Source organism: Alosa sapidissima, chromosome 10 (assembly GCF_018492685.1).
Source record: "Alosa sapidissima isolate fAloSap1 chromosome 10, fAloSap1.pri, whole genome shotgun sequence".
Classification (NCBI taxonomy): Eukaryota; Metazoa; Chordata; class Actinopteri; order Clupeiformes; family Clupeidae; genus Alosa; species Alosa sapidissima.
Window position 1 is genome coordinate 6,065,821 of NC_055966.1, and position 16,818 is coordinate 6,082,638.

The window sequence follows — 16,818 nt, forward strand, 5'->3', positions numbered from 1 at the left end:
TCGCTACACTTCATACACAGAGAGTTTTGTTGCGTACAGGAAGGAAGGACAGAAAATAAAGAGCCAACACATTGGAAAGAGGAGCAACCTGTAGTTGTGCATGAAAATACATCCATTAGTTTGTGCGTCAGTGATAGTCCCAGTAGGTGCAGTTGTGTGAAAGCTTTGCACTCCTCCTGACTAATGTTGAGCCACAAAAGCAGCTCTCTGGCCTATTAGCACCCAGACTACACAAGGGTGCGCAGCAGTGTGAGCCTCTTGAGGCTGTACTGTGCTTTCTCCCCAGTAGATGTCATCAGTGCGTTGTTGTTGTTGTTGTTGTTGTTGATGTTGTCATCTCACCGGAGAGCTACAGATGAGGCTCATTGGAATGAGTCGAGGATAGCAAGCCTTGGGAGGCTGTGGTCTCGTCTCATTTGAAGTGGCGCCTGAGAACATGCTGTCTGCTCTCTCTTGGTCACGTACTTCATTACACAGACACAAGCCCCGGTTTTGTAGACAACACACACACACACACTCACTTACAGGGATATCCATTACGGCAGGTGGTGGTTCCTGCTGGCAGCATGACTGTGTGTCAGGCATTTGAGGATGCTTTCTGTTGAATGAATGATGATTTTTGAGCTTTGGTGGTGATGCTTTTCAATATCTATTACCCACTCTTTTTATCTTATGATAAGTAACAAAATTAAGTAACAAATAACATAGTTATGAATTCTGGCACAAAATATTTTTAATATTTATTTTTAATAAGTTGCAACTGACTGAAAGGTTTAACTTTGTTCTGTCTCCATAGAGCCAAACTGGGTTATGGTCTGCTGTCTGGAGAATACTCTAAACCAGCCCCAGACCCCAGCGAGGAGTCCAGCACTTCTTCAGAGCCCCGGGTAAGTGTGGTCTTATCATCATGGAGACATGGAGTATGTGACCTATCATGTTGACTGCTCTAGCTTAATCACTCGACAATTCTCTGGTTTCCAGGGAGACCAGGTTGGTATAGCAGCGCGGATGTTCAAAGCACTTGTTGGGAGGGGCCACCCAGAGTTCTCCACCAACAGACAACAGGATGCACAGGAGTTTCTGCTGTACTTTATAAACATGGTCGAGGTGAGGAGGACTACCGGGACTACTTCTTTTAAAAGGATTACTGACCACAGTGGACGTTGTTAGGGATCTATCTTTATCTGCTGTTTCCTCCCTTTTTCAGAGCTGTAGTTTGGGTGGTCTCACATGTTTCTTGAAGACTCTTATAGAGGTGTACAGTTATCTAGTCATTGCTCCTCACAAGATTGGTTAATGTCATAAAAAACATCACTCAAACAAACCTTAGTTGTAATTGTACTAGAAATTATAATACGGCATGTATGTGTTATATTTATGCTTTGAAAAAAATATGAGTACAAATGTGTTTCTATCTGTTACTTGACAGCCTTTTGTTGTATGTCACCTCCTAATAATGGGCTCGTTTTCTAGAGGAAAAATAATAATCTGCCTCTGTCATCCACAAGGTGTTTTGATTCTCAAAATGCATTTTCCAATCAGCGTGAGACTTTGCAATCATTTCAAATGGCTTATTACAGATATTCCAATCATGTTCACATTCATTTCAAAAACAAGGTTGTCTGCAATAAATTGGAGGGTGTAACAGATCTTAGGTGATCTCGCTTGGAAAAACTACAATAGCTATAGCACAACAGAACAAGTAGCTGATGGATGATTAGGTAATGCTCATGATGTCTTCACTTTTGGATTATAAAATCAGTATTTTTCATGAACGCTCATCTTGTGTCTTCTCTCTAGAGGAATTGTCGTTCAGGCATGAATCCCTCCGAGGCCTTCCGCTTTCTGGTGGAGGAGAGGATCGTGTGTCAGCAGTCTCAGAAAGCCAAATACACGCAGAGGGTAGACTACATGGTTCAGTTGCCTGTGCCCATGGATCAGGCCACCAACACAGGTGAGAGCCCATTGGATTTGTAGTTCAGCAAATGTTTAAAGGTTGTATCAGCGATTGTAGGCCCAAACATAAATGATGATATTCATCTAATCTTTCCTCACGATCCGTTTAGGAGAGTTTCAATTGCATGGGAGGGAGGGGGAGGGAGTAGCGAGCTAGCTCTCTGTTTGAACGTCAACAGAAGTGACGTTACCCTGCAATCGCTGATACCTTTTAATTAAACTTTCAAATGTAATAACAATACAGTGCACTACTTTGCATGCACTGTAATAAAACATCACAGTTACAATTGAGGTTTAAGGTTGCATGAGACTCTTTCCTCAGGATTTGTCATTTGTTTCCTCTATCTCCTTTTTACTGTTATTTATGTATCTATGGCAGTTGTGTTATTTATGTATCTATGGCAGTTGTTCTGGCTGATTTCTGTTGTCCCTGGTTTCTCCACTTGTCATGTCTTACTCTTTCTCTCCATCCCTCCCTCAGAGGAGCTCCAGGAGGCCGAGCGACTGCGTGAGGAGGCCGAGTCCTCGGGGGCACCTCCTCCTCCAGTGCTGCGGGCCTGCATCCCCTTCTCAGCCTGCCTGGCTGCCTGGAGTGAACCGGAGACCCTCACCGACTTCTGGAGCTCCGCTGTGCAGGCCAAGACCACAGCCACCAAGTGAGCACACCGGACACCCCTCCCCACCCCATATCCAAAACATGCCCTCTACAGATCTGTGGAATGCAGCCCCCCTAGTTACCATACCTGACTATGAATAAAGCACTCTTCCTAAGAATGCATGCACCATGGTTACAAGGGGTGATCATTAATAGAAGGTTTAAGTACAGTGTAAAACCACCAGGGAATGTTAATTGGCTGTGTATACTACTCGCACACTGTGTAAAAATATCATGCCAGTGTGTGAGCACACAGTTGTACTTTGTCAGGTAAGAACATTCTAGGTGTTTTAAAATGCAGGAAGCAATGTTAGCATTTCTTAGCCACCACAGGGACACTGTCTCTCTTCATTTGGTCTTGTATATCTTGAATAATCGGCATGCTGAAATGCCGGTTTCTCTTTTGGGAAATTACAATGAATTCTGAAATTCTCTCTCTACTTCCCAGGACCACCCGATTTGCATCGTATCCAGACCACCTTGTCATTCAGATCAAGAAGTTCACTTTTGGACTGGACTGGGTTCCTAAGAAACTTGGTAAATACTTGTTCCTCATTGACCAGTATTTATATTTAAGCACAGAGATTGAATTTGGTGTTATTATGACTAGTGTACTATATGTACATTGGTAGTCATTCTTCCTGAGGCAGCACATGATGTATTACTGGCATGGTTAGACATAATGGAAAAAGTTGGTGCTTCGATAATATTTTTACATTTAGCTAAAGGGTTTTGTTTATGAGTAGCATATATATAAGCGCCACCATAGTTACTAATAGATGTACATCAATGTTAGATGTGAGCATCGATGTTCCTGACACGCTGGATCTGAGCGCGCTCCGTGGGACCGGCCAGCAGCCAGGGGAAGAGCTTCTGCCAGAGGTGGCCCCACCCCCTCTCATGACCCCTGATGTGGAGGTCAAAGGTATCCTGGGTTCCCACGGCAACGAGGAGGACGACTCTCTCTACTCCCCACTGCTGTGTCAGTCTGTCTGTCTTTTTTCTCCACTTTCGTCACGCTCCAGCCATCTCTGCTTTTGTCCTCCATCCACCTTTCCATTTCCCACTTTCTTTCTTTGTGTCCTTATCCATGTTTTCTTTGTTTATGTTTTGTGTTTCAGAAAATGTAGCTTAAATTTCAGAAGTATGTTTTCTTTGTGGTCTGGTTCTGTTGTGAGTTTTAAATTTAAATTCAAGTCCAAACAATGGAGTTTGCATCCATTCCACCAGACGTACTGTAACACATTTAGCGTGGAGCACCACCTCTGCTCCATGGCCCGGTCATTAACCCTCGCTCTCCCTGTCCATGTGCGCGTGGGTCTGCTGCGGCCTCAGCCCCTGTGCTGGACGACTCCACTGTGTCGCAGCTGTGTGAGATGGGCTTCCCTCTGGAGGCCTGCCGGAAGGCCGTCTACTACACCGGCAACACCGGCATCGACGCCGCCATGAACTGGGTCATGGGCCACATGGAGGACCCAGGTAGGACACACAGGGTGTTGTGACTAGGGCCATAGCTAACAATAGCACACAGGGTCGCCCAACGTGTTGTGACTAGGGCCGCAGTTAACAATAGTCAATGCTTTTCTTGATTAATGGATTAGTTGTTTTGTTGCCCAAGATTTTGTTAAAGTTTAAGTAGTTATAATTAGTCAATTTTGAGCCATTTTTCTTAAATAAAAGCCCAAAGTGATTAACCGATTCCCAAAATAGTTGGCAATTACTTAAATTGTTTACAACTAATTGATTAATCAATTTATTGTTGCAGCCCTTGTGTTTAATGGTCACTAATCCTGCAACTGTCATAGTCTTCTGTAAGCAGCAGTTTCAATCATGTGGAAGCTTGCCTGTCACCACAAAGTCTACTTGCTAACTTTTTATAGTTGATGAGAGAATCCATTTAATTTTGTTCCTGTGCTCATCATTGTGTTCTGATTGGTTACAGATTTCTCCGCCCCCTTGGTGTTGCCAGGATGCAGCTCCGCCCCTGGCACCACACCCACAGAAAGCGTGTCAGAGGAGCATCTGGCAACCATCGTCTCTATGGGATTCAGCCGTGAGCAGGCAACAAAAGCACTTAGGGCCACGGTATGGAAACACTGAGCGCACATCATCAAAAGTACTGCTCAGCTTCATTCATTTGGCCAATTTTGCCAGTTTCATAGAAGTCATTGAAGTAAATATTCCTTTGTTTGGTCCAGTTTTGTTTGATCCTTGTCTCATTTTTATGAATCCTCTCTCTCTATCAATCTATCCACCTATCTGTGTGCAGAGTAATGTTTTGGAGAGAGCAGTGGACTGGATCTTCTCCCACCTGGATGACCTGGAGTCCATGGAGGTTTCCGAGGGTGGCCGCTCCGCAGGGGACAGTGAGGGCAGCAGGGAGCCGCCCCCAGGCCCCCGTGTGCGGGACGGACCAGGAAGTGAGTGATAAAGAAAGGAGCGGCGCCTGGAAGTGTCATTGTTGATTCTATGTTTCTTTTCTTCTAACCTGCCTCTCTTTCCTCTCCTCTTCTCATCCCCCTCTCTGCTTCCTTCTCTTCAGAGTATGAGCTGTTTGCCTTCATCAGCCACATGGGCACAAGCACAATGTGTGGTCATTACGTCTGCCACATCAAGAAGGACCAACAGTGAGTCTCCCTCCATGTCTGTCCCTAATGAGTTGATGGCCAAGATGTCCACTCTGTATGTACTGTAACTCTGTCTAACTTTGTTTGTTTCTCTCAGATGGGTTATTTTCAACGATCAGAAAGTGTGTGCCTCAGAGAAGCCACCCAAGGACCTGGGCTACCTGTACTTCTACAGGAGAGTGGCCGAGTAGAAGCCACAGGGCAGCGGGTGGGCACACACACACACACACATACACATACAGTACTTCTGCATAACTGAGAAGGAATCCAAGATGCACTCAGACCAGCTTCTTTAACTGCAACACTGATCTCATGAAGGTTTCATAAACTGCTCTCTCTCTCACACACACACACACACACACGTATCCTCTGGTGGGTGGACGAGCAGAGGTGGGTGGGTCCGTGTCACATGGACATGCAGGAATAATATTGAGGGGGTCGAGGGGGGTGATTGCATTCATTCTCTCAAAGTTTACATTCACCAAACTTTACTCCACTCTAATGTCCCGCCCCCTTATTTCTCCCCCACGCAGCAGCACTCCCTCTCCTCCCCTGATTGGATAGTGGCTAATGTGATGTCATCGCTTCTGTAGCCGAGCACCATCTTTTTGCTCTTCCTTACTTGTTCCTAAACGAGTTTCCAATGAACTGTTGGACATGAGAGGAAAACAAAATCAATACAAATGCAAAAAAGTGAAATGTTATATATGGAAAAATATGGAGAAAAAAAATAAAAATAAAACAAAACCAAAACCAAACTGGTTGTCCTTTCAGTTGTGGTGAGGGGTGTTTTTTTATTTGGAAACAAATTCCTTGTGTTCTTTATGCTCTGAAAAATAAAAATGTCTTTTTGTCTCTTCTGATTATCTGTGGTGTTCTTGCCTTTGAAGTAGTCTTCTTGTGCGAGTATATTGAGCTCATGGTTGTACACTTGCCTTTGGAGTAGTCTTCTTGTGAGAGTATATTGAGCTCATGGTTTTAAACAGTTTTGAGGTCAGCATGTAATGTCATAGTGTTTTTCCTACTCAACCTTGGTTAGGCTGGTTAGGTCATTAGGCTGATTTTATGTGTTGATAACATTAGTTTGCTTTAGAGTGGAAGGCCTATTTTTGGCCTAGTGCTTGGTACAATTTTGTCATGCTCATGTTATTGACAATAGAAGAATACAACAATGTCATTTAAGGTTAGAAATGCTTCATGATGAGTTCAAGGGTGAGAATCAGAGAAGTTCTAACAATCAGACCTAAGATGGCCATTATTGTGTCATGCGAAACACTGTATATGTTGTAGGTGTTTTATGATTTCCACTGAGAGGCATGGATTGGTTGCGCACTCTTGTGTACTTCCATAAAATCCAGGCAAAATATTGATGCTGGATGCAAGTAAAGGTCTGTTTAAGTCCTTGTGACCATCCAAATGATGTACACCCTATTGTTGACAAGATAAACATTACAACACATTAAAAAGGACAAGTACTTTTGAATACCTAAGTATTTTTTAAAAGCAAGTCTGTAGGCATATTCAAGTAACATTTCGACATAGCAACTTTCACTTGTATTGGAGTAATATTTGACAAGATGTATCTATAGGCTACTTTGACTTAAGTAAAGGAGTTGTGTAGGCCTACTTTGTCCACTTCTGACCACCACACACCGGACTGACAGCTTAAGGCTTAGTAAGTGTTTTCAGAGACGCATGACTGTTTTGGATTTGTCAAACCTCAAAGAGGTTAAATGCATTCTGAAATGAAGCTCTAACAGAATATTCCATGTGGCCACGCTAATGTTTTGTTATTTTTTGTTTAGATCCCACGTTGATATAGCCTATTTGCCTACGCCTGCCTAGTATTGACGTTTGCATCAAGGGAGTGTTCTGCATCATTGTGCTTCTATTTTCACATTGCACTCCTCTGCACTCAAAAAGTCTGTTGCAGTCTTGCAATCCTTCCGTTTCTGCAGAACTCCGAAGAGCCGCGTAGGCTATTGACTCCTCAATTTTCCTTCATGTGAGTAACGAAACATAAATTGTAATAGATATATTTCTGTCACTGTAGGCTAACAAATACAGGGCATCAGGCTAGTTACAGCTAATGTTTATTTACAATAGCCTACTAACAACAGTTGTTTTCCTGACTGATAAGCCTGCACATTGGCAGCTTCGGTATAATTACTTACAGACCATGGAAAGGATTTGAAAAGGATGCGTAGGCCTTTTGGCTGACTTTAAAAAGTAACTTTAAAGGGTATAGCCTACATCTAAGCATGTGATGCACATGCACATGATTAGGCATTATCACCGAAGTAGGTTAATATATATCTCCAAAGATCCTCATTCATGTCCAAGTTTCATGTTGCAATTAAAACTTTTCAAACAATTCGAACTTTATAAGAAATTAAATTAAATTAAGAGTCAATTTTAACCAGCCTGTCTGTCACATGCAATTTTAGAATTAGTCTACGGAAAAGCCCTTCTTAATTAGGACTAATTCTTTGACATTATATAGGCCTATCATATGATTGAACATAGGAAGAATATAACTTCCTTTAGGTCCTTACAGGCTACCTGTCCAAAATTGTGTCACACATTACACACACTGTGTGGGCAATATATCAAATGTCATGATGAATTAAATGTGAGCAAAGTGAAATTTTAATTCAATTAAAATCAGGATACCAATTGTAGGCCTACTTCAATACACTTAAAGATTCAGACAACAAAATCCAATTTTAGATAGTAGGCTATTTAATGATCAATAACCTGTAATGTTCAATAAAAAGTGATGATTAATAAAAATGTTGTAAAGTAGGCTATATCTTTAGAGTTAGGTCAAATGTGAGTTACAATCAAGAGAGGAGGAAAGGTGAGGAGGGACGGTTAGAGTGAAGTAGAGATGAACGGAAGTTCAGTTTGTGGTCTCAGATTGCGAGGATTAGTTTGTTTTGCAAAAAATTGTAGACATTTCATTAAATTTAGTTCAAATTTTCTTAAAGATTGTGGAGATTTTATTAACAATTAATAAACATAATGTCATTTTTCAGAGGGTCTACTGTTTGTACTTACTAACATCTTCAATGTCATGGGGTCATTATTTTCAGGAAGATATCTGCAAAATAAGAGAAATAAGATGTGGACCAAGTTGTTCATTTGTTTTGGTAAGTGTCTGATGTGGCTCATTGTTGTAAGTGCATATTGCATTCTGAATCTGTTTTAAATGAGGATGCCACAGACATGGGAGTTGATCATCTCCCTCTCTTTTTCTTAAAAAGGCTTGTACATCGTTGTCTGTAAGGCCAGTGGGCTTCAAGTTTACTATGGCCAAGCTGGAAAAGACCTTAGACTGAAATGTCATGATCAAAGCAGTGAGTTTACTTGGAAGTATGAAAGCACTCAAATTATCAGTGTTGTTAAGTCTGGACGCCAAACCAAAGGTAATTCACCAGTTTATATGGTATTACATGGTTGCTGCATTACAATTACCGAAACATTTTGGGTTGTTTCATTTCGTGCAGTTTCATTTTTCCATATCCACGTGTATGTGCAGTGTGCATCAGTTATCCTTTCTGCTTCTTGTCTTTCTTCCTCTGCCCACGGGCATAGTGCCTTTCAAATCGTGAAGTGTTTTGTAAGGACTAGGAATTATTGTCAAAATTGTATACAAATAAATTCTATTTCCTTTTCTCATATGTTTTTTTTTTATTATTTGAAAGGGATTTCTGAGCTTGCTGAGCGAGCAAAGGTGTTTGGGTCAGCTCTACAAATCAGTAATCTAAAGCCTAAGGACTCAGGCACTTTCACATGCATAACAACTGACCGCAAAAAACAAAAGTCCTCAAGTCAAATTACATTGCATGTGTTTAAAGGTGAGAGTCTGCATTTACAGAATGCAGTTAGGTACCACCTTTTTCTCTAGGTATGAAGACGCAGTGCATATGGGCAGGTTTTCCTCTAAAACAGATTGCATAGTTTGTTTTACTACAGACAGACTGTAACTTTGTGAATTTATCTTGAAATATTTTGCAGCTATGGCACTGTATGACTTTACACAGTGTAAATAATGACAGCATACATTATCTTAAACCATTCTGAGCAAACACTGGTATAGTTAGTAGAACTGGTGTATGGAGAAAAAAACAAAGCCTCCAAAATCCTCCAAAGCAAAGCAGAGAGTGAATGTTTTTGGTCCGTGTAACGCTTTGCAGTGCTTTGTTCTATTTGTTCCATCCATCGGGTCCAAATAAAAAATGTGTTCAATAATCCAATTTTCAATTTGTTTTAACTGGTCAGCAAATAGATAATTGCTGCTATTTTCTAAATGTGTCATTAGTCACGCAAGATAAAGAAAACAGAAACTGGATTGGAAACAAAAGTAAAATTCTGTTAATATTGGATTTTGGCCCCTTTTTTTTACTGTTTTTGTTGGGCTGAACCACGCGTAGGGGTGGGTGACCTGATAGATATTGGCGCGCGGTGTTGGTGATCACATTTTATCAGCGGATGTAGAGCATAGACTGTAAAAAATAGATGTAGAGATGGAGGGCTATCAAACACAGTTCCGCTTGCATCAAGGTGCCAAGCGATTGATAATGTCAGCTCGAGATCAGAACTTCAGATGCAGAGGGAGACATTGCTGCGTCCTGACACTTATGAGTAGGCCTACGTGAGCCCTAGTAGCCTACAGGCCAATGTAGGCTATTTGCTGTTGAAATTAATAAATGGATAAACGGATAAATTAGGCTCACCGCTGTGTCTTCGTTTAGCCTAATGAAACCTAGTCTAGCGTAAAGCGTTAAATAAGCAAAAATATGTCAAACAGTGCTCGGGGTAGCCTGTATAGCCCGGTATAGCCAAGACTGACGTCGATGACATTCTGCTTTGGGGAATTATTTGCTATGGCATGGCTATGGTATTCAAATATAGGCTACTGTTCAACATAGGCTGAAAGTTATGTTTAACGTGCCTTCTCCCAAAAAGTTTGTCATTAATCTCTAAAGTAATGAGTCAAAATCACAAACAACTTCAGGCGGCGCTCCCTTCCACCATCTAGCCTGGCCCAGCTAGATGGTGTTCTCCCCCCGGTGTTCGTGGTTCAGTCCAATCACAAGGGCAAAAAAGGAAAATTAGAAAATTGACGCATCATTTCAATTTTTAACTTCTGAACAGAAAACCGTAACTGTGCTCAATTGAAAATCAAAATAAGCAACAATAACCCATTTACTGTGCCGTCCTAAAGAATGGATAACGGATTTTTAAGCCTATTTTTATATTTTTTCATGTGAATTCTGCAAATAGAACATAGCACTGCAAAGCGTTACACGGACCGTTTTTGTTTGTATTTTTGTCTACTCCTCTTGTCAGTGCAACTTACTGGAAGACAAAGTAATAGCGAGCACTAACCTGCAATATTGCCTAACCTAGTGATTGGCTTTCCCCTCCCACCCAGTGTGTTCTCTAACTGCTCATCTCATCTGTGTCTGTGTGTCAGTCTCAGTCTCAGTCAGCCCTGCAAGTCCCTTACTGCTGTCCAGTGCAGCAAAGCTCACCTGTCAGGCTGATGGATCCCCAGACAATGTGACATGGAAGCACAATAATCAAGATAAAACAGCTGAAACAGGAAAAACTGTGGCTCTAGGCAATGTGGAAGGTTCTCATGCTGGAAAGTGGCAATGTCTGGTCTACTATGGGGAAACACAATTCGAGGCATCTCTGGACATTGATGTCATAGGTTGGTCTTTTTTACAGAGGAAGAGAAGCCACATTTACACATTCTTGTATAAACCATACAGGCAATTAGCTTGTCAGAGGTACATGAAGTCCTCACCCCTTAAAATGTGATTTTACAAAGGGCACATAGTCAGCCTGAGCAGCTACCCTAAAATCATGGTATACTACAGGTTAACAAACAATACTAACTTCTGTTAACAGTTGGGTGTGATTGGAATGAGTGTAACCGTTATGGGCCCAGCATCATGCTGATGAGTGTGAGATCCACATTGTCTCCCCTCCCAGGTCTGAAGGAGCACAGCAATGTGACTGTCAAACAGGGGAAAGATGCTGTCCTGCCCTGCACTCTCTCCAAATCTAACTTGGGACCTCTGCGTGTGGTTGGAGGAGGGTGGAAACAGTTATCCCCTGCTGCTGCTGATGCCCCCATACTGCCCTCGCTAGACACCAGTAATGCTGAAGAGCTCCGCTGGAATGATGATGACATCGACGCAGCTGAAGTGACCATCTCTGAGGATATACTACACACTGATTTTGGTATCAGTCTGATCAAAGTGAGCTCATCAAGGTGTTGTTTTAACATAATGCTGTTAATTTGTAGCCTGACATAGCAATACTCAATTCTATATATCTAAATACCAATAAAATAGCCTACCGTAAATCCTGTAAAGAGAACAATCAAAACATTCTTCTTCTTGAAAATGTTAAACTTTTTTAAAGTTATTGCACTGTCAATATCTTGTACAACATACACAATAGCGACATCTAAATGTCTAACTTCTCTAGTGACAAGCTTTTTGTTGTAAACATCAACCAAAGCGTGCTCAGGTCACGTGAATGAAAAGGCACCGTTGGTCATCTGTCCATCATTGTATAAAGCCCGTCCGGATGATTTGATTGATCGGTGAGTTTCAGTACAGGGATAGAAACATGTCAGTTGATCGAATTTCCCGACCTCAAGTTTTGTGAGCAGGATTAACTAGCTTGCAGGCTGCTTATTATGTCATATAGGTTTAGTCAGATTTTTTTTTTTTTTTTTTTTCTTTTTCGCATGTCCAAATTTCCGTCAAGGATTCCCGGGACACTGAAAGACCGGGGTACACGAAACTTGGTGGGCATGTAACCCCACATGGATAGCATGGAACCATCGGTTTTCGTTTTGATCTGTAGCCCCCCCGCTGTACTGGACCCCCCGAAAGGAGGGTAGGGCAGACACAGTTTTCTGTGAATATCTTGAGAACCGTAGGGCCTAGGATGACCAATTTTTTCCGTATGTTTGCCTCCAGGGGTCATGTTAACCCATTCCATGTGCACACATGTGCATAAACAGATACACACGCACACACATACATTTAGAGTAATCATACGTATGACACATACTCACACAGTAGACATATGTACGCATGCATGCACATGCACAAACACACATATACGCAGGCAAACACACAAGCACACACATACACACACACACACACACACACCCACACACACCCACACACATAAACACAAACTTGTACACGCACACATGCACACAATTCAAGAATGGGGGTGGGGTTGTATAAAATGAATTTTACATGTGAAATCTATGAACTAATCATGTTTTGGTACTTGTTGTCTAGCAGATACCAGTGAGAATTGAGTGTGGATAATGCAATTTAGTGAGACAGTTAGAATCATATAGGCCTTTCAGCGTGATTTATTTTTGTGGAAAAAATGTGCTGGACTGGGCGGCGTTCATATTTTGTACCGCTCTGCGGTACATCTAGTTTTGGTCTCCACTAGTCCGCTTTGGACTCTTGTCTGTATGCCTCCACCATTCATACTGTTCTTGAAAAAAGAGTGCACACAGTTTTCTCTACTTCTTCTTGAGTGTTTTTTTTTTATTTATGACCGCCGCGCAGCGAAGCGGCGGTCAAATAGGTTTAGTCAGATTTTTTTTTTTTTTTTTTTTTTTTCGCATGCCCAAATTTCCGTCAATGATTCCCGGGACACTGAAAGACCGGGGTACACGAAACTTGGTGGACATGTAACCCCACATGGATAGCATGGAACCATCGTTTTTCGTTTTGATCTGTAGCCCCCCCGCTGAATTGGACCCCCCGAAAGGAGGGTAGGGCAGACACAGTTTTCTGTGAATATCTCGAAAACCGTAGGGTTTAGGAGGACCATTTTTTTTTGTATGTTGATCTCAAGGGGCCATGTCAACCCATTCCATAAACACTCATTTCATGTATAGCGCCACCTAGTTAAACACATAAAAGTAAAAATGAGGTGGTGTAATTGAAGGTATCTGTGACCTAACATAGTCAAAACTGCACGAAATTGGAAGTGTAGGATCATTATGACACCCTCTGTATGCACGCCAAGTTTTGTGGAATTCCGTTCATGGGGGGCCACACAATAAATTAATTTATGTTACTATACACCAACTGGCCTGTAGGTGGCCGGAGACAGTTTTCTGTGAATATCTCGAGAACCGTAGGGCCTAGGAGGTCCACCTTTTTTTTGTATGTTGGTCTTAAGGGGGCATGTCAACCCATCCCATTACCACTTATTTCATGTATAGCGCCACCTAGTTAAAAATTAAAAAGCAAAAAATGAGGTGTTTTCATCTCAATATCTCTGGCTGACAAGGTCAAAACTGCACGAAATTAAAAGTGTAGGATCATTATGACACCCTCTGAATGCATGCCAAGTTTTGTGTACTTTCGTTCATGGGGGGCCTTACAATAAAATAATTTATGTGTACATTTAGTGACGTACACCAACAAGGATTCCCGGGACACTGAAAGACCGGGGTACACAAAACTTGGTGGGCATGTACCCCCACATGGGTAGCATGGAACCGTCATTTTTCGTTTTCATCTGCAGCCCCCCCGCTGGACTGGACCCCCGAAAGGAGGGTAGGGCAGACACAGTTCTCTGTGAATCTATTATGGTATGTTGGTCTCAAGGGCCCACATCAACCTGGCTCATAATCACTCATTTGTGATTTGCCCCCCCCCCGGAAAAAATGAAAATCAGTAGGATTAAAAGAAAGCCAAAATAAATATTCATCATCATCATCATGGCTGCATTTTCAGTATTGGCGAGAAGTAGTCGTTTGTCCACTAGATGGCGCATCGTTGCAGTGAGACGTAATTTTGTTGGAAGTTAAAAGTGGGTTGGAAAAAACAATGGACGCTTCATACAAGGACTGTAATTTACCGCAGCAAACATCTAATAAGGATAGGACGATGTTCACATGAAGTGTAATTCCCATTTCTTCTTGAAGCCGAAATAAATCTGAGGATGTTTATCGGACATGCTTGGTTTTTACTGCAGGTACGTTAATCTTGTAATATCAATAAGGACCTAGGTAATGTTAAGTTAGCGTTGGTTGAGTGATGGGGGCATTTGATTTATTGCATTTGTAGAAAACTATAAATGCGGTTATACCAAGCAAATGTATAGCAGCACTGTTTGTATCTTTCGACTGTCATTTATTGCACGTGCTACAAAATCATTCTGTGCAATGGAAGATTTACCAACATTACTCCGGTCTGATACAGTTTTGCCTATATACATGCGTGAGACTGAGACGCCTGTTTATTTTGTTTTAAGTGCGTGCAGGGTGTGAGAGGGGAATCGATGTGCTTTGATTACAGCTTGGTAGTTGTAGTCTGTGAAATTAAAAAGCACGTGTGTGTGAAGTATCCAAACAATGACACCTTCATTTCATTATGGCTGCTTTAGCAAAACACCTTAAGCTACTGTGTAGTGGGTCCCATTTAGAAGTGGCTACTTCATTCGCGCTTTCCTTGACTCATGGAGCTGCGTGAATGTTATTACAACTTTTCGCCACGATATGACAGTTTAAGTCCGCTTGATACTGTAAGGCGTAAGCCATTGGTTTCCAAAGGAGATTTTATTTGTGTCGCCAGCATAGCCTATTGACAATTTATGTTGTAAATAGGCCTACCTTATAATCCTACCTGTAGCTTAGGGAAGCTAACAGCTTTCTATTAGGATCTAGTTTGTTAGTTACCGTTTTGTCATAACTCCCTGATGCATTTTTGCATTTAGAATAGCCAGAGCGTGTATATCTCAATCGGAAAATTAAACAATATCGGGTGCCTATGGACTAGGCTGGGTGAACCCAGCCTGATCTGCCCGCTATTTATTTTTTGATTTCTTAAAAGATTGAGCTTGGTCTGATGAAAGCCAGACTAGCCATGGACCTCAGTTAAACAATGCAAGGGAACATGAATCAGCCTATATTTGCACTAACAATAACGGACAAAAGCTCTTCAACTTTGGCCCGTTAAAATGTGTATGAACAGTCTAGCGACGCATTTCATCAAGGCCCATTTGGACATGTCAGTTATTTGCACCACTGGTTAGATGTAAAACAGCATTTCGTTTCAGACTAGGCTACTGTTACTTAATTTGTGCATTAACAATAACGTTTCAGACTACTGTTACTTAATTTGTGCATTGACAATAAAGTATTACATGAACTAAAGATGACTAAAATCTTATGTAGAAGAAGAAACATTCACAAAAAATCCATCCATCCAAAAATGACCTTTGTTTTTGATAGCTGTTGAAAACGGCATGGAACTGACAGAGATGTTTTTGTTTAAAAATACATAAAAAATAAATAAATAAATAAATAAATAACATTATGCTGATACCTTTTGCTTTTCCCAAATACAATGTAGCCTACAGGTGTAAGTGACCTTTCATCAATCCAGTTGCAATGGATGAACTGTGATGAACTGCCCTACTTGTGATTGTTTAGAGATTTTAAAGGTTTTATAACAATTCTACATCTTCTTTGGCTATTCTACAATCTATTCACCTTTTCAGCACCAGTAGGGTACTTTCTGTGCAGCCGCACACACACACTCAGGCATGCCAAACAAGCATACACAAAAGTTTCAAGAGTGGGGGATGGAGTAAAATATGGAGACAAATTGAAGTGTGATTTATTTTCGCGGAACGGATGTACAGGACTGAGCGGCGGTCATATTTTGTACCGCTATGCGGTACATCTAGTTGTTCATATATTCATATATTTATGAATATATTCATATATGTTTATGTCATATGTTCATACTTGGCTGAAAAATGTATGTCTTCATCAGGTTGCTGAAGAACTAAGGGGCAAAACATTGTTTGAGCCAAACAGGAGCAAATATAAGCACTCAAGAAAGAGGAGAGAATAAAAGTGCAGATTCTTTTTTCAAGAATAAGTTTGGACTCATCTTGTCCTGAACCTGACATGTGCAGTGTTGTGCACCATGACTCACAGTGACCTCTACTCCACCATTCATGCGCTCATGTTAACTCTCCTCACAGGTCCAGCCTTCCCAATCAGGCCAATATCAGTGCTTTGTTGAGTTTAAAGACAGAGGAGCTCTTACCACAACCGTGACTCTTGAAGTGACAGGAGGTGGTGGAGGTGGCTCTGTGAAGAAGCCTGGCATTCCCAACAACACAGGTGTGAATCTTGAATGTGTGTGTGTGTGTGTGTGTTTTGAAGACCTTGATGTCATTATTCTCATGGAGCGTGGTCTGCTTATAGAATATATACTGTACTTAGTAGATAGATGAGAGTATATACTTATTTGTATCAATGTCTTAATCCATGATTTGTCACACATCTCGAAGTTAAAGATTGGTCAGCAGGCTATTGTTTATGAAACATTATCAGTTCATCCTTGACGGGGCCCTGTGAAGTTTTCCTGTAGCTTACCCAGCGGGGCCTGAATATGTGGAACACTAACCTGCAATATTGCCTAACCTAGTGAATGGCTTTCCCCTCCCACCCAGTGTGTTCTCTAACTGCTCATCTCATCTGTGTCTGTGTGTCAG

General features: G+C 41.6%; 2 protein-coding genes and 1 long non-coding RNA gene across 6 annotated transcripts in view; 2 read left to right on the forward strand and 1 right to left on the reverse strand.

Moving 5' to 3' along the window:
* Window positions 1-16,818, forward strand: part of usp5 (ubiquitin specific peptidase 5 (isopeptidase T)) — a 35,385-nt gene that overhangs the window by 4,196 nt on the left and 14,371 nt on the right. The window contains exons 10-21 of one of the 4 annotated variants that reach the window (XM_042105974.1): window positions 797-887; window positions 982-1,107; window positions 1,801-1,954; window positions 2,438-2,612; window positions 3,060-3,148; window positions 3,408-3,593; window positions 3,947-4,090; window positions 4,554-4,696; window positions 4,881-5,031; window positions 5,154-5,238; window positions 5,336-5,446; window positions 5,772-6,101. In XM_042105974.1, the coding sequence (XP_041961908.1) occupies window positions 797-887; window positions 982-1,107; window positions 1,801-1,954; window positions 2,438-2,612; window positions 3,060-3,148; window positions 3,408-3,593; window positions 3,947-4,090; window positions 4,554-4,696; window positions 4,881-5,031; window positions 5,154-5,238; window positions 5,336-5,429 (1,438 nt within the window). In that variant the 3' untranslated portion in view covers window positions 5,430-5,446; window positions 5,772-6,101. Of the gene's footprint in view, window positions 1-796; window positions 888-981; window positions 1,108-1,800; window positions 1,955-2,437; window positions 2,613-3,059; window positions 3,149-3,407; window positions 3,594-3,946; window positions 4,091-4,553; window positions 4,697-4,880; window positions 5,032-5,153; window positions 5,239-5,335; window positions 5,447-5,771; window positions 6,102-16,818 lie in introns of those variants that run through there. The other 3 variants (XM_042105975.1, XM_042105977.1, XM_042105976.1) reach the window with 3 other exon arrangements.
* Window positions 155-12,448, reverse strand: LOC121720113. Its single transcript, XR_006034446.1, has 3 exons — window positions 12,413-12,448; window positions 2,695-2,699; window positions 155-520 (listed from the first exon to the last, which is right to left on the reverse strand). It is a non-coding gene; the product is annotated as an uncharacterized LOC121720113 (long non-coding RNA).
* The window catches only part of cd4-2.2 (CD4-2 molecule, tandem duplicate 2), a 34,959-nt gene continuing 25,306 nt past the window's right edge, over window positions 7,166-16,818 (forward strand). Inside the window, exons 1-7 of the mRNA XM_042105979.1 lie at window positions 7,166-7,243; window positions 8,334-8,390; window positions 8,505-8,666; window positions 8,946-9,098; window positions 10,721-10,960; window positions 11,245-11,513; window positions 16,303-16,444. Of these exons, the coding sequence (XP_041961913.1) occupies window positions 8,363-8,390; window positions 8,505-8,666; window positions 8,946-9,098; window positions 10,721-10,960; window positions 11,245-11,513; window positions 16,303-16,444 (994 nt within the window). The 5' untranslated portion in view covers window positions 7,166-7,243; window positions 8,334-8,362. The remainder of the gene's footprint in view (window positions 7,244-8,333; window positions 8,391-8,504; window positions 8,667-8,945; window positions 9,099-10,720; window positions 10,961-11,244; window positions 11,514-16,302; window positions 16,445-16,818) is intronic.